Source organism: Pristis pectinata, chromosome 6, assembly GCF_009764475.1.
Source record: "Pristis pectinata isolate sPriPec2 chromosome 6, sPriPec2.1.pri, whole genome shotgun sequence".
In the NCBI taxonomy this organism is placed as follows: domain Eukaryota; kingdom Metazoa; phylum Chordata; class Chondrichthyes; order Rhinopristiformes; family Pristidae; genus Pristis; species Pristis pectinata.
In genome coordinates, this window is record NC_067410.1 from 87,089,577 (window position 1) to 87,107,135 (window position 17,559).

The 17,559-nt window shown below is 38.4% G+C and overlaps 1 protein-coding gene across 1 annotated transcript; it reads right to left on the minus strand.

Annotated features, from left to right (window-relative positions):
• Positions 1 to 3,118: 3,118 nt before the first annotated feature.
• polr2h (RNA polymerase II, I and III subunit H) lies at positions 3,119 to 17,559 on the minus strand. The gene is made up of 5 exons (XM_052018779.1): positions 17,368 to 17,559; positions 11,115 to 11,198; positions 10,376 to 10,469; positions 6,506 to 6,589; positions 3,119 to 4,326 (listed from the first exon to the last, which is right to left on the minus strand). Exons 1-5 carry the CDS (start codon positions 17,438 to 17,440, stop codon positions 4,209 to 4,211), a joined length of 453 nt encoding a protein of 150 aa, XP_051874739.1. The 5' UTR covers positions 17,441 to 17,559; the 3' UTR covers positions 3,119 to 4,208.

The following is a 17,559-nucleotide window of genomic DNA, read 5'->3' on the forward strand; positions in this document are numbered from 1 at the left end:
TCTTTAAGTACACATCTAGGCTGTGTAAATGTACCTCCACCTATCTTTCTCTTCCAATTTCTACCTTGCTATGGGTGAAAAAAAGTTTCCCCATCTCCCATCTAGTTGTTTTAAATCTAAGCCCCCTAGTTGTTGATGCCTCTGCAAAAGGAAATAGAGTAAATAGGAAGTTCCTATCTAAGCTCCTCATAATTTTATACGCTTCTTTTAAGTTTCCCTTACCCTCCTCTATTCCAATGAAAGTAACCTCTGCCTAAACATAGCTGCTACTCATAGCTAATATTTATCAGTCTTGGCACATTCTCAGAAACTGTTCTGCACCCGCTCCAGTAAGTACATCTTTCCTCTTTTGCACTGTTCAAGCTGTGATCTAACTGGTGTTGTATTCATTTCTAATATAAACCACCACTGCACTTCCTACCACTCCAGATGGGGTCTCACCAGGACCCTGTACAGCTGCAGTAAAACATCCTTGTTCCTGTACTCAGGTCCATTTGCTTTGATGGACAACAAACTGTTCACCTTCTTAGCTGCTTGCTGCATTTGGTAAATTGGTTTAGTATTGTCACATGTACTGAGGTACAGTGAAAAACTTGTCTTGCATACTGTCCATACAGATCAATTCATTACAACAGTGCATTAAGGTAGTACAAGGTAAAATAACAGAATGCAGAATAAAGAGTTACAGTTACAGAAAAAATGCAGTGCAGGTACACAGTAAGGTGTAAGGTCACAATGAGGTAGATTGTGAGTCAAGAGTCCATCATACTAGTGAACCATTCAATAGTCTTATAACAACAGGATAGAAGCTGTCCTTGAGCCTGGTGGTACGTGCTTTCGGGCTTTTGTATCTCCTGCCCGATGGTACAGAGGAGAAGAGAGAATGTCCGGGGTGGGTGGGGCCTTTGATTATGCTGACTGCTTTACTGAGGTAGCGAAAAGTGTAAACAGAGTCCATGGAGGGGAGGCTGGTTTCCATGATGTGCTGGGCTGTGTCCACTACTGTCTGCAATTTCTGGCAATCATGGGCAGAGCAGTTGCCATACCAAAGCTGTGATGCATCCAAATAGAATGCGTTCTATGGTGCATCAGTAAAGATTGGTGAGGGTCAAGGGGGACATGCCAAATTTCTTTAGTCCCCTGAGGAAGTAGAGGCACCGGTGAGCTTTCTTGGTCATGGCGTCAATTCAAACACTTATTTTCAGAGACTGGTGCATAAGGACACCCAGGTCTTGTAGCAACTTCCCTTTTTGAAATCTGTCATCATTCAGATAAAAACCTTTTTTATAACCAAAGCGGGTAACATCATATTTATCCACATTAAACTGCAACTGCCATGTATTTGCCCACTCACCCAACTTGTCTACATTGGATCCTCTTTGCATTGTCTTTACAGGTCACATCCCCCACCTCTCTGTGTCATCTCCAGACCTTGAGAAGTTACATTTAGTTCCCTCATCCAATCATTCATACATAATGTGTCTGGGGTTCAAGCACTGATCCCTACTGCGCTCCACAATTTGCTGCCACCCAGAAAAATTCCATGTTTCCTGTCCAACCAATTCTTAGTCCATGCCTCTCTATTACCCCATCCAATGTGCTTTAATCTTGAACACTAACATCTAGTGTGGGACTTTATGAAAGGCCTCCTAAAGTCCAAATGCATATCCACTGGTTCACTCGGAAAACTTCAGTAGATAAATGTATTAAGTATGTTTTCCATTTCATAATCCTGTTTACACTTGCCAAGTGTTCTGTTATTGCAGATTCTGACATCCTCTCCACTACTGACACTCGGCTTACTGGTCTGTGATTTTTTTTCCTCCTTTTTTAAATAGTGGGACTACTTCTGCCATCATCCAATCCATAGGAACTGCTCCAGAGTCTAAAGAATTTTGGAAGATGACCCCCAATGTACCCACATTTTCCAGGGCCACGTCCTTCAGTTCTGTGGGATGTACATTATCAAGTCGTGGGGATTTTACTTTCTGTTGTAATAATCCAGAAAATGCCGTCCAAAAATTATCAAATGTTTGTTGCTTTTTTACACTATTTGTGCTTTAGTGGACATTGTTGTTTTTAATTTATCAGAAATGTAAATCATGGACAACCACATTAATATATTACATATTGCTGTCATGTCTCATGCACCATTCCTTGGTTTCATTCCTTCTTTGCAACAGTGAGTTTCTCTTCTGCAGTCAACTGCTTTGCATTATGATATTGGTATGCAAAATGAAAAACTGACACAGCTGCTACTGTTAAAAGATTTGAAAGAAGCCACATTTTTTGGGTAAACCTAAAAGCTTTATTTTGTACCATGATGTGATGTCTGAGCTTGGGAATGATATCGACACATTAGGTAGCAAGATGAATTTCAATTTGAGTTAAGGGAGGAAAAAAACAAGACATTTTTTTCCTCATCCATGCTTCAAGTCTATTGATAAACATTTTTTCCCCATAGGACTGAGACATGCCTTCATTGAAACAGGTATGTTCCTCCACTCAATTAGATCATGCCAGACCTGTGCCTCTAATCCATGTACCTATCTTTGTTTCACATCCTGTGATGCCCTTACTTTAAAATCAAATGATTTTATTCTTCCAATTTTTAGTTGACCCATCATCCAGTACATAGTGGGGCAGGTTCCAGATCACTATTATTTTGTACGTGAGATAAAGTGCTTTCTGATTTTACATCTAAATTTCACATTCTGGATTAAGCTCATCAAATCCATTATTTTAAATACCTCCATTAGTTCACTAGTTAATATTTTAAATGTCATGCCAGTGCAACACAGCCTCATAATTTAACTTTTTAATATTTTGGCCAATACTTAAAACCCAACCAACATCAGGTCTTATTTTACTATTCTGTGTTGGATCTCGGAGTAGCAAATTGCCTGCTCTAGGTTTTAAATTACGTTACAACAGTGGCTATATTTCAGAAGCACTTATTTAGATGTAAAGCACTTTGAGGTGTTCTGAAGTCATAATTCCTCTATAATGTTACGTACCAGCAACAAAAGAAACACACTGAGTCATGTATAAGTGTTAGAAACTGTTTTATTAATAACTACTTATGATAATAAGAAAAATAAAAGTAAAAATGTTAGAAGTAAAAAAGTTAGATATTAAACATTAACGCCAAAACTAAACTCGAAGTGTGTGTGTGGCAAATTCCCAAACTCCAAGTTCAGGAATGATTCTCAGAGTTCAGCAAGCCATAAGGTGAAACGTGAGCAAAGGCTTCTGCAAAACCACCAACTAAAGAGAAAATGTAGAGAGAAAACAGAGAGTAATTACGAAATCCAACTGTTCCACGATGGGACTCATACGACACCTCAATCACTGATGATCTTCATTCATTTGTTCCGAAGTATCTGCCACCCCAAAAAGCATTCAAAAAGCCGTCCACACAAATACCTGTTTCCTTCTACAGGTTAACGACAAAGTGGACTCCACTGGATTATTCCAAAAATCCATACATGGATTGTAGTGACAGACACAGTTATTGTTTTTCATCCATCGATACAGAGACCAGCAGGCAGGGTGTCTCTCTCACTCTCTTTCTCTGATTCTGACTCTCCGAACAAACAACAGCATGTTGTTATCTCGTTGCCATGGTGATGCCCCCCCCACACATACCCATACTAAATGCAATATTCCAGATGGAGAATGACCAAGGCCATGTAGAACTTTTGAATTTTTAAAATTTTTTTTTTAAATTTATTTCATTACTTTTGAATTCCATTAGCCCTTTTGCTTACTTTTTGTTCTTTTGTGCTAGTTTTGAATGATCTGTAAATGTGGACTTTAATTAAAGAGTTTCATGATCAGTTAACCTAAATCTCAGCGTCATAGCATTAAACAGCATTTTATGTTACTCTTGAAATAAGAAACATTTTTATTTGGATGCTGTTTAAAGAATTCCATTTTGTACAAAAGAATTCCATTTTGTACACATCAAAACATGTATAACTTTTCATGAAATGGCCACTTAAAATGCTGTTATTTGAAATATTAAGGCCACTCATTAATTTTAAATAGTTACTTTCCTACATCATCTCCTTTGAAACAAGGAGAACTGGAAATGTAGGACATTTAGAGATTTGGTGTGATAAATCATTTGTTGACTAAAATCAACAAATTTGATTTCATTGATAAGTTAAGTACATTTAAGATTTCTACATTCTTGTCCTTTCATCTTAGAATGCAAGTTTCTTCATTAGCAGATACACTCTGGAATCCACCTCAAAGCCATGCAAATTATTTGCATCACCTTGAAGCCTCATAAGTAGACCTCCATAGGATACATAAGCTGACCTGTAAGAAATGAAAATTCATTTAGTATATTTGTAACACTTTCAGCAAATAAGTAAAATTGAAAATACTGGGCGAGAATTTTCAAGGAAATCTCCTATGAACCCACAGGTCCTGAATTTGCTGACTATGTACTTGTCTTTCCAGACTGCCTGTACGTCCTTCCACTAGGTTGGACTTGTGCAGGTTATCACAATAACTTTCAACAGACTGGAAATAAGTATTAGGTTGTTTACACTTATTTTATTAAGTGTGTTGAGTTAAATATTTCTAATTGCTAAAATATGTCTTTTGGTGCTTAAAATTTTATTAATATTTTTTGGTTAGTTTGTTTTGAATGGTTTGTTTGAAATGAATATTTCTCAGACAGGCTTTGTTCTGGTCCCCTTCTTTCCACCCTACTCCCATTCCCCTACATCAGCAAAGTGATGACATTTACATGCACAAGGTCCTCACCTTACAGCATCAAAACTGAGAGCACGTATTGGCAAGGGATCCATAGAAGCTAAGTTTGCATTTACCATGTTGGTGTGTGGATAGCATTACAACTTGCCACTGGCATGAAGTTATTTCTGCTGTTTGAAAAGTATTTACTATTTTTGGGTCTAAAGAAATAGCATCATGGAAGAATTGCTAAATATTGTCACTATCTCTGAACAATATATAAATCCTAATTTCACAGAGTATATTAACAAGCTGATGTACCAGGATCAGGGATGGTTTTAATAAAATTTATTCTTCAGTCTACAAGTAATCTGCCTGATTACCTTTTCTTTCAATCCACCATCTTAAGTACTCAATGGTTTATACTGTATATCTATCAGAAAATCCTGGGGTGACAGGTTTTTAACATGTCTATAACCCTTTTCATTTAAAATGAGAAAAGACCTCATTGAAACATGCAAAATTTCCTACAGGGTTTGAATGGTAGATACAAAGATAGGATTTCTTTATTAGTCACATGTACATCGAAACACACAGTGAAATACATCTTTTGCGTGGAGTGTTCTGGGGGCAGCCCGCAAGTGTCGCCATGCTTCTGGCGCCCACATAGCATGCCCACAACGTCCTAACCCATACGTCTTTGGAATGTGGGAGGAAACCGGAGCACCCAGAGGAAACCCATGCAGTCACGGGGAGAACGTACAAACTCCTTACAGACAGCGGCCGGAATTGAACCCAGGTTGCTGGCGCTGTAATAGCGTTACGTTAGGGTGTCATGGTCTCAAAATGAGGGATTGGCCATTCAGGACAGGGATGAAAATAATTTTTTTTCTACCAGAGGATAGTGAAACTGGAATTCTTGACCCCAGAGGGCTATGGAGGCTCATTTGCTAAGTATATTCAATCAGAAATCAACAGATTTTTTGACGTTAAGGGAGTCAAGGATTATGACATAACTGCAACAATGCAAAAGATCAGTCATCATGTTACTGAATGGTGGAACAAGCATGCAGGGCTAAATAGCCTACTCTTACTTCTATTTCATTAGAGCAACTCGTCAAGGCTTTCTCTCAGCATCACATTCTAAACATGCAGTTGCTACTGTGAACAAGAAAAGCAAAGATAGCAGCTGAATGGGAACACTATCACCTCTGCTTTAAAGTTGCTACCCACTTCTGTATCTGGAGTTTTTCCAAGTCATTTTCAAGAACCTTCCCTATCAGGAAAGTAGTGTCCATAGGCTACAGGTGTCCAGAGACTTATGGCCTTGTTCTCAAGGAGGATTGGGGACTGGCAAAAAATAACCACATTGCCAGCAATGCCCACATCTTAATATTTAATAAAATGTACAACATAAAATCTATAACCACAGTTGACACATCCATTTTCAAGGTCTTTTCTAATATCTATCTAGATTTTTCCATTACATCATCATCAACTACCTTTGCATTGCAATGGTTTACTCAGAAATATCATATACTTTGCTGATGGTAAATACTTTCTCCCAGAACTCCTTCGAAATCTGATCCAAAAAGATCTGCGCCAAAACAGCAAAGTACAAAGTCTAGCTTTAGAAAAAATTTGCATTCTGTTCAGGTGCTAATAAACTTTGGGTAGACAACACAAAAAAATCTCCTACAGCATTTACATTATCTATCTTTAAGAAATACATTCCACTATATTAAATGTAAATTTTCAAGAACTATTATACTGCAGTTTATATCATTCTGGTACTCACAGCCTGGTGGCTGCTTCAGTTGAGCTTTCATCTCCTTCTATTCGATAAACTTTTCCATACATAACATATTCAAATTGGTCTGCCCTGTGAGATGTATAAAAAAAAGGAAAGTAATAACATTTAGAAAAGTACAAAAATAGATTCTTTACATTTTTGGATTCAGGAAAACTTGAGCTATATTCTGTGCAAAATATGTTACCTACTGACTAGACTATTTGCATTGAAGACATACTGCAATAATTTATATTCTTAATATAGAAACCAAGTGTTTTAATTATTTTTCAATGGCTCAACCACTTAATTCACATAAGAGACACAAGAAATTCTGCAGATGCTGGAATCTGGAGCAATACACAAAAACACTCACTCAGCAGGTCAGGCAGCATCTATGAAAGGAAATAAGCAGTCGCCGTTTTGGGCCAAGACCCTTCATCAGTTCTCATGAGTCCTGATGAAGGGTCTCTGCCTGAAACATCAACTGTTTATTTCTCTCGATAGATGCTGCCTGACCTGCTGAGTTCCTCCAGCACTTTTTGTATATTCCAATTCACATAAGGCACTCAACAACCAAGTTTTCTTTATTGCTGGTATCTGAACTATTTTAACTAAGATCCAATTAGTTACAATGCACGTCCAGTATAGTAGTAGTCATTAGAAATGAGAGAGCCAGCCAGGACTCATACTGTTCACTGTCATATAGTAACTATTCTTGGAAGCAGATTGGTGCAGGAAACCACATGTATGAATATTGGACAAGGATAGGACTAGATTATATCAGATTTTTGAAGTCAAAATTGTGGTCAAAACTCATCACCATAGCTCATACACGAATAATGGAGATTTAGCAAGATGCAAGTGTGGAATTTTCCACTGTACAACTATTCAGGAAAGAATAGCATACAAATAAAGATGAAGCAAACATAAAAGAATGGCACTGATCTGCATGGAAAATTGAGCAAAAGAGTATATGGTAATTAAATGATATGGAATAATTAGAAGTACATTCTAGGATACGTTCTGCAATATCTGTACCATTAAAAAGCTTAAATATTAAAAATACAAATTTCAAATCAGAATTGCCATCTTTTCATCTTATTCAAGTTCACATTCTCAATTGTTTTAATAATCAATCTCCCAATAATGTTAGTAGTTTCACAAAAGTAACATGCAACAAAGTTCTTTGAGAACGCAGCCTTAAGAATAGCAAGATGGTATTTTAGATCTCAAAATCATTTATAAAGTCAAATTTGGAACCTTTGAGGCAGCAATTCAACTGTTATGCAATTTTTTGGTAGTTCCCCAAAATAAATGGAATTCCTGCAAAAAGTGAATTTTAACACCAAATTATGTTTAACATAATGATCATTTGTGTTTGTTGTTAAAAAAAAAAACTGGACACGTCCAAGCATAAATTAATCACCATTGCACGCTTTCGCTTACTGTGCACATTTGAAGGCCTGAAAGGACCTCTAAAAATAAAGCAGATATCTTTGGCGCAATGATGGCAATAGACATATTTTTAAAATTGTGTATGTAATTTTTAAAAAGTTCTGACTACTATATATCTACCTATCTATATCTGATATATCTAGCAAATGATTTTGCATTATTTTAAGCCATTTAAAATTGTGTTATTCACAGATGGTGGACTGATGCAGATTAAAAGTTCTTATTTTCTTTGAAAAGCAAATTTTCAGGCACTTTAATCACAATTGCCACTTAAATCGATCATAGAATTATTTAAGGCAAAGTTATTTTTAATAAGTTAATTTAAGTCTTAAAAAGCTAGCCAGTTATGCTTGGTCATGGCATTTGCCAAAATGTAGTTGAGTTTGGACAACTTAAGAAAGAAACAGATGAGTTAGTAGTTTAAAAAAAAATTGGCCTTTACTGTAACTTTATGTTTCATTTAGCTTTACAATGTTCTTACTGCCAGAAACGTTAAACCAAACTAAAAAATAATGATCTGGGTCTCGGGAGACTGATGACACTCTCTTCCATTTTACAAGTACTAATTCCCACATAGATCCTTTAGAGACCACCTCAAAAAGCAACCACTCTTCCATATGTGCACAAAGCCAAACAACACTGAAAATATTCAAAATTGTTTTCCCGCAGAGAAGGGGACTTGTGATGTGAATAATGCAATCTCGTAAACTGTTCTGGAACATGAAATTTCAGGTCACAATAAACACAATTAGATGTGTTTTTCAGCACAGTTTAAAAATTATATGGATTAAACATGCAAACATAAAAGTACGACAGATAGGATAAGACCCAATTGCTCCTTTAATCTTGTCTGAGACCATATCAGTACAATTCAACATCGTGACCCATCATCTTACATATTCCAACAAACATGGCTAGTTAGAAGTTCATCCTTGATTAGTAGTTAAATATGTAAAGTATTACATTGTACTCACTTCTGAAATTTAGCTCTATTTACTTCAATGCAGTAACTAGAAGGTAGGAAAATCTTGGGAGAGGTTTTTAAAAAAGCCAGTTTAGGTGGGACAGTATCAAAAACATAAAATTTCTCTCAAACTCTCGAGGTAATTAAATGCATTTCATAAACCAAGGAGACACATAGCATAGTATGATACTAACTTTTGTGCATGGTGACCTTTGCCTTTTAGGAATTTATCCAGGTTGTTTTTGAATGTTTGCAAATAATCCACCCACTGCATTTGCCTACAACTTGTTCCAAAGATCAGTAACCCTTGGTGAAAAGCGCTGATATTTGTGGTTTTGTAACTTGCATGCAATTTTGCCTGGTTTTCTCCGATATTTCCCAACTCTAACAGTGTTGGAAGCAGTTCAAAGGGACATTACTAGATTGGTACCTTGAATAGGCGGGTTGTCTAATGAAGAAAGATTGTACAAGATCCTAACAGATCTTAATAGGGTGGATGCTCTCGGTCCCCCTGTACCCTCTGGTTAACAGGGTCTCTCCCCCAATATTATCTGGTGACAGGGTCTCTTTCTCTCCCCCTCCCCTCATGTAGTCTCTGTGCCTCATTTTCTAACCTCTAACTTTATCTTTCTTCCTGGAATTTATCTGGAATTGACAGACTCTTCACAACTTTGCTGTTATATTTGACATCAAGTTTAGTTTTATTCCTCATATTCATATGATAAAGCCTGCTAATTTAAAACCGTATTACATCACCTGACACTGTCACATCAGTCCCTGCACTTGTTGACAACTTATTCTTGGTTAAGCAACACTACAACTTTAAAATTCACAGTTTCGACCTTCTGCATCTTTACAATCTCTTCCAATCCCCAACCTTTTGAGATTCAATTCTGTCATCAGTGACTGCACCTCGGGCTGCCAAAGCCCCAACTTCCCGAATTCCATCTATAACCATCTCTGCTTCTATTTCCCTTTGCTCCTTTAGAACATTACCTAAACTTAACTCTTTGATCAAGTTTTTAATCATCTACCTTATTATTTCATGAAGCTCAGCACCAACTTTTGTTTGATAACACTCCTGTGAAGAACTTTAGAATATTTTTATATTAAAAAGATGATATACAAGTAGAAGTTGTTGTTGAGCTGCTCTCTAGCAGCAAGCACTGCTTCATTATCACGAATGAACTGAATCCTGTGGAATTGTCAGCAAACAAGCCTAATCCCAACTTTATAGTAGAGGCAAAGTCATAAATGAACAAATTTATGACGACAAATTAGGTTAAGGGAACATTTAATAAAGATGTTCAAATCATGAAATGTTTTAAAGGTATAAGCAAACAGAAACCCATTTTAATAGCAGTAGGAAGGTAACCAAAAATATGCATAAGAAAGGTAACCATAATATGCTGAAAAGCTTCCATCAGATCTGCAAGATTCTATGATTGCCTCAGTACCTAGATGGCCGGTCATCTGTGGGGTTATATTCTCCATCATCTGGCGTTCCATCTTCATACAAAGTACTTGCTATTACCAGACGAAATTTGTCACCTGGGGGGGAAAAAAGCTTTCAGTATATTAGCATAATAAAATTAACTCTCCATAAGTCCTTCCCTAGTGCAAACTAGAGCCATGTACAAAACAAATTCAAAGCACATTTTCCTTTATTAGTGTCTACAATTATTTTACCCAATCAAAAGCAACAAAATTAGATCAGTAAGGTTACTAACATTCCCTACTTCAAATCCAAACCAAATCCATGCAGAATTGATATGCATCTTTGTTTCATATGGAACCGACAGCTGACCTATCGAGAACACTGATTGTTGTAAGAAATTAAACTAATTTGGTCAAACAAAACATCTCTACAATTTGAATCCAATTAAATTAACCATTCCACATCCAATGCAGTTAAATGTGGAACCTTTCATTATATTCCATTGTTAATAATCAAATTTTGATCCTAGTAGCTGCATTCAACTGAACTCAATTCATAAACTGAAACACTTTCACATGTCATTTTGAAGTAAACAGTTTTGAACTGCATAATTTTGAACTGCAGTAGTTCAGCATTTGGATGGAATGCATGAACATTAATGGTATCTCACACAACTATGGCTTCATAGTTACTATTAAAATAACAATAAATATAACTTATAGTTATCCAAATTAAAAATGGCATTGTCAGTGTCTTACCAAGTTCAACAGGATAAATCTGAATGTTTACATCAAGTATCAGGTCCATTTTAAAGGATTCACTCTCACAGTGTAGGCGAGAAACTGTAAAGACAACAACAGTCCTATTATCTGCCTAAAGATGCCACAATATTTCTTTCATTTGTCACTGTCGTCTAAAGTCGAAAACTAATTTAACAGCAGATTTCAACTGCAATTATCAAATACATTTTCAGCTTCTGAGTATTCATATGAGCAGCATATAATTAGGTAGTATATTTATATTTTTTGCATACTAATATATTCTCCTGTATTTAAAAATGGCCATTTATGTTTCTCTTTTCAAAGCATTAAAGTCAAAGCAAACTAGACCATAAGTAGTAGTAGCTATAAGTTGTTTGACCCCTCATGGCTACTCCCATCACTCAATGATCCCACTGATCTTTTACTTCCACAACACATCCCATCATAACCCACAATCCCCTTAACATCTCAATAATGTAAAAAGCACAGCAATGCGATACAGTGGGGCTTGAATGACCCGAGTTATGGCTGACCAGGTAGTGGAAATTTGCCCTTGCAGAATTCACAAATCACTATGCAAAGATTTGAGATATTAGATATTTATTTATTAGTCACATGTACATTGAAACACAGTGAAATGCGTCTTTTTGCATTACTGAGAATGTGCTGGGGGCAGCCCTCAAGTGTCGCCACTTTTCCAGTGCCAACATAGCATGCCCACAGCTCCTAACCCATATGTCATAAAATACATTCTCTTACAGAAAACCATGTTACAGACCATTTTCTAGGAACACAAACCTCCACCATGCCCCCCCACCCCCCCCCAAACGTAGCACAGAGGTGGCCTGTCATCTATTTCATTCATTTTTTTAATTCATGGGATAGAGGTACCATGAAAATGGCCAGCATTTATTCTCTATTCTTAATTTATATTGAGAAATTGGTTATGAATCTCCTTCCACAAGGGTCATTTAAGAGACTGTTAGGTAGGTACATGGACAAAAGAAAAATAGAGGGTTATGGGAGGTGAAGTAGAGAGGGGGATAGATTGAATGGAGATAAGGTTTATATAGTTCGGCACAACATCGTGGGCCACAGGACCTGTACTGTGCTGTACTGTTCTATGTTCTATATGCCAGCTGTGTGATTAGGCACAAAATTCCAAGATTTTGATCATGCAATGAAGTATAGCAAGTTATTCCATAGCAGGATAACATGCAACTTGATGGGGAACTTGTACATAGTGAGATTCCCAAGTACCTTCTGTAAATATCGTTCTAGATGACAGTTTACTGGTTTGGGAGAATCGAGTGAAGAAACCTTATTGCTGCAAGAGTATACATGGCGCACAGTGTGCCTGTGTTAGAGGGAACAATTTTGTAAGATAATGGATGCCATTCAAGCCCCACTTTTTCCTGGATGACAAACCTGAGTGTTTTGCAGCCCAATTATACAATCAAGTGATGTGTATTCTAAATCATTCCCAACCTGTGCCTTGTAGGCAATGGCGAGGCTTAATGGAATCATTTGAGACATTTGCAAGAGAATACTCAGCCTTAGGCATACTGTTGCAGTCACAATATTTATATAACTGGTCCAATTGCTCATTAGCGATCCTTTGGAGATTGATCAGGGATTTTGTAATGGTGATGCCATTGAACATTAAGGGGAAATAGTTAGATTCTCTCATCTTAGAGAAGGATACTCCTTGGCATTTGTGTGGCACAAAGTTATATGCAGACCCAGCCTGAATGCTGTCTTGCTTTATGTGGGAAGAGACAGTTTTATTATCTGAACACTGCACACTCATCAGCAATCCTTCCCACATTTGACCTTTTGATGCATCCTTATATTAGCACAATGGTAGTTACAGGAGTTACTGGCTGGTTAGGACAAAGGACCTGCTCCTAGGCTGTTGATTCTATTTAATTACAGCTCATAGGATTCTTGAAGAATCAAAAAACAAACTGCTGGAGAAGCTTAGTGGATCAGGCAGCATCTGTGGATGCAAAGGGATGGTTGACCTTCGGGGTGAGGCCCTGCAGCAGTCCTACTGCAGTCATCAGTGGAATTTTAAAATGGCATGTTGCTTCGCTAGTGCCAGACGCAGACTATCACTAAAGAGTTGCAGGGCATTTTACAGGGGAAAAGATGTTGTCCATATGGGTCCCAATGACAAAAGAGTTGAGGTCCTACAGATTTTGATTTTTTTTTAAAAAGAGTTGGGGTGAGCAGGATCACAAAAGGTAGTAATTTCTAGGTTTCTCCCAGTACCACATGCCAGTGAATTTAGAAATAGGAGGATAATGCAGATGAATGCAATGCTGGTGAGGAGGGGGCGTGTCAGATTCCTGGAGAACTGGGACCAGAAATGGGAAAGGTGGCACCTGTACAGGCCAGATGGACTGCACCTCAACACGGCTGGGACCAATATCTTTGTGGGGAAGTCTGGTAGTAATTTTGGGTAGATTTAATCGAGCTTAGCAGGCAGATGGGAAATTAAGCACAGATTGAAAAGAAAAACAAAGTCAGAAATGGAAGGTAAAAAGTTAGTGAAAAAATTTGAAATCCAGAGAAACGAAAAATTTGAAGATAGATAGAAAAGGATTCTAGCTATGCTTAAAGGTAGCTACATTTGAGCTGGTAACAAGAGGAGTCAATGAGGACAGGGCTTGATGCAGTCCACATTGATTTTACATTGCAGGTTGGTCAATAAAAGTCCATGGGCTCCAAGGGAATGTGGTACATGGGATCCAAAATTGGCTCCATGGGTGGTATAATGGTGTAGCTAGTAGAGCTGCTGCCTCACAGCACCAAAGACCTGGGTTCAATCCTGACCTTTGTGTAGTTGCACATTCTCCCATTGACCATATGGGTTTCCTCCAGCTGGTCGAGTTTCCTCCCACGTCTCAGAGACATGCAGGTTGATAGATTGATAATGTTGCCATTGTGAATTGCCCCTTGTGTGTAGGAAAGTGGTAGAATCTGGGGAGAATTGATGAGAGTGTAAGGAGAATAAAAATTTGGAATTAATGTAGGATTAGTGTAAATGGATGGTTGATGATTGGCACTGACTCAGTGAGCTGAAGGGTTTGTTTCTATTCTGTACCTCTCTATGATTATAACACTGGTTTACGAGTGGATTTTGAAACTGGGAGCCTGTTATCAACGAAGTTCCACAAGGCCAGGTACACAATTCCTTGTCTTTTGTAATGTATTTTAGTGATTTAGAGTTAAATGTGGGGGCATGATACAAAAATTGGTTATGTGGTTGACAGTAAAAAGAAAAGTACTAGCTGCAGAAAGCTTTAGATGACCTGGTAAATTGGGCAGAAAGTGGCAAATGGAATGCAATCCAGACAACTGAGATAATGTCTTTGGAGAGCTCAAACAAGGCAAAGGAATACACAATAGATGAGAGAACACACAGAACAGAGGGAGTGTATGTCAACAGATTCTCAAAGATGTCTTGACAAGTCAATAGGATGATTGAAAAGACCAATGGGATACTTTCCCTTAGCAGCTAAAGCACAGAATATAAGAGCAGGAGGTTCTACTATAAATGGGTTTATGCCACTAGTTAGGCTGTGCCTTGTGCACTGCTTATGGGTCTGGTTACACAGGAAGGATATGACTGCACTGGAGAGGGTGAAGAGATCTACAAGGACATTGCCAGGACTGGAAAATTATAGCTACGATGAAGGACTGGATAAGCTGGAAGAGACAAGGCCAAGAAGAGATGTAATTCAGCTGTATAAAGCTATGAAGGACATTTCTCTTAGCAGAGGACTAAAAGCCTTATTCGTATAAGGATAAGAAGGGAGATGAGGAAAAATTCTTTCACCCAGAGGATGGTAAGGATCTGGAATTCACTGCCTGAAAAGTAGTGGAGCCAAAAATACTTGGGATTTGTTCCTGAAGAGCCCTGACCCGCAGGGCATCCGACCAAATGCAGGAAGATGGGATTAGGCAGAATAAACTCTTTTTTAAACTGGCACTAGCACAGTGAGCCAAATTACCTTTTTCTATATCACAAATTTTCTAATATTCCATAAATGGTACCAATGCACTGCTTTGATAAAGTCTGAACTATGTTACAGTTTTGGTCCAAAACTGGACAAAGATGAATCCCTTCTGAGAGGCAAGAGGTGAGAGTCACTGCCCAAAATGTCAAGATGGAACTTGACTGTGGGGCATCAAAAAGCCTGCTAAAACTGAATTTAATGGCAATGAAAATCTCTCTACCAGCTGGAATAATAGCAATCATGAAAGAAGAGGGTCATGGTTGTTGAAGATCAATCGGTTCATCCCCAGGATCTTGTTGCAGGTGGTCCTCAGGGCAGCTTCCTCGGCCCAACTTCCTACCATCATTGGGTTGGGAGTGGAGATGCTCAATAATAATTGCACAATGTTTAATTCTATTCATAATTCCTTAGAAAATGAAGCAGTCCATGCCTCAATGCAGCAAGACCTAACAATATCCAAGCATCGACTGATGTGTGCATGAATATTATTTGCCACTTAAGTACCAAGTAATGACCATCTACAACATACAAGAATTTAACCATGTATTCTGGCATTCAACACCTTTGTCATTGTCAAATTCCACACCATCATTTACTGACTAGAATCTTAACTGGACCAATTGCATATATTCCACTGTTCTCTGAAGGACATTAAGATTTTATGGTGTTTAGTCATTCTTAATAAAATCTATTCCTTTAAGATGATTTGATATTTTATGGTCATGATTATTAATGATACATTGGTTAACCTCAGGTTATTTAATGAATTAAATTTAAACTCCATAGGATTTAGTGGGTTTTGAAGTCATCTCCTCGGATGGAGATCGGGATTACCAGCAATGACAAGGTCCCACATCATCGGTTAATCAAGGAAGTTCGAATGCATGGGGTCAGTGGAGAATCAGCTGTGTGGATCCAGAACTGGCTTGCCCACAGAAGACAGAGAGTAGTGGTTGAAGGGACTTATTTGGGCTGGAAGCCTGCGAGTGGTGGTGTTCTGCAGGGATCTGTATTGGGACCCATACTGTGCTGTTTGTGATGTACATAAATGACCTGGATGAGTATGTTGATGGGGGGGATAGTAAGTTTGCAGATGATACCAAGATTGGTGGAGTTGTGAATTGTGTAGAAGACTGGCGAGAGATACAGCGTGATAATAGATCTGTTGCAGAAGTGGGCAGAGAAATGGCAGATGGAGTTTAACCTGGAATAATGTGAGGTGTTGCACCTTGGTGGGACTAATGTCAAGAGGCAGTACACTCTAAAGGGCAAGACCCTTAATAGTGCTGAAGTGCAGAGAAACTTTGGAGTGCAAATCCATGGCTCACTGAAAGCGGCTACACAGATAAGATAGGGTGGTAAAGGCGGCTTTCATTAATCAAGATATTGAGTAAAGGAGTCAAGAAGTTATGATGCATCTCTATAGAACTCTGGTTAGGCCACATTTAGGATATTGCATACAATTCTGGTCACCTCACTACAGGAAGGAGGTCGAGGCTTTGGAGAGGGTGCAGTGGATGTTTACTAGGATGCTGCCTGGACTAGAGGGCATGTGCTATCAGGAGAGGCTGGACAAACTTGGGCTCTTTTCTCTGGAGCGGCAGAGACTGAGGGGTGATCTGTTGGAAGTGTATAAAATTATGAGGGGCATAGATAGGGTGGACAATCAATATCTTTTTCCCATTATTGAGCAATCCATTATGAGAGGGCATGCATTTAAGGTGAGAGGGGATAGGTTCAGAACAGATGTGAGGGGCATGTTTTTTACTCAGAGAGTGGTGGATGCCTGGAATGCATTGCCTGATAGGGTGATGGAAGCAAATTCATTGGGGGCTTTTAAGAGGGGCTTAGATGGGCACATGAATGAGAGGAAAATGGAAGGATAAGGGATTTCTGCAGGTGGAAGGGATTAGCTATGTCGGCACAACATTGTGGGCCGAAGGGCCCGTTCTGCGCCGCACTCTTCTATGTTCTATGTAATCTAATCACTTTTAACCGTTGCCGAGAAATTGAGCCCTTTCCAATCTTGCACAAGTGACATGAAAACGCGCGACTGTCAAGCCTAAACATTCTCTACTGGATGGAATACAAAATACTGTTTTAAGGACAGACATCCACCCAAGGTTTCAGAGTGGAAATTGTATTTGAGCCACCTGGCCCCATTCAATAAAGCACACGATGCAGCAGGACAAGCGCATGGACAAGAATTCGGCGTTTTTCCTTACCTCTGTCAAACTTTATACCCTCCGGATCAATATCTTTCACATCAAAAATATCCTCAAATAAAATCCCCGCCATCGCCCACCACACAAAGTTAAAATTAACTTTAAACAACAAAACTTCCAACAACTGCTCAACAGGCCCAGTTGCAGAACCGACCAATTTCTCAAAGTATGTCGGGATACTGGCAGAATCGC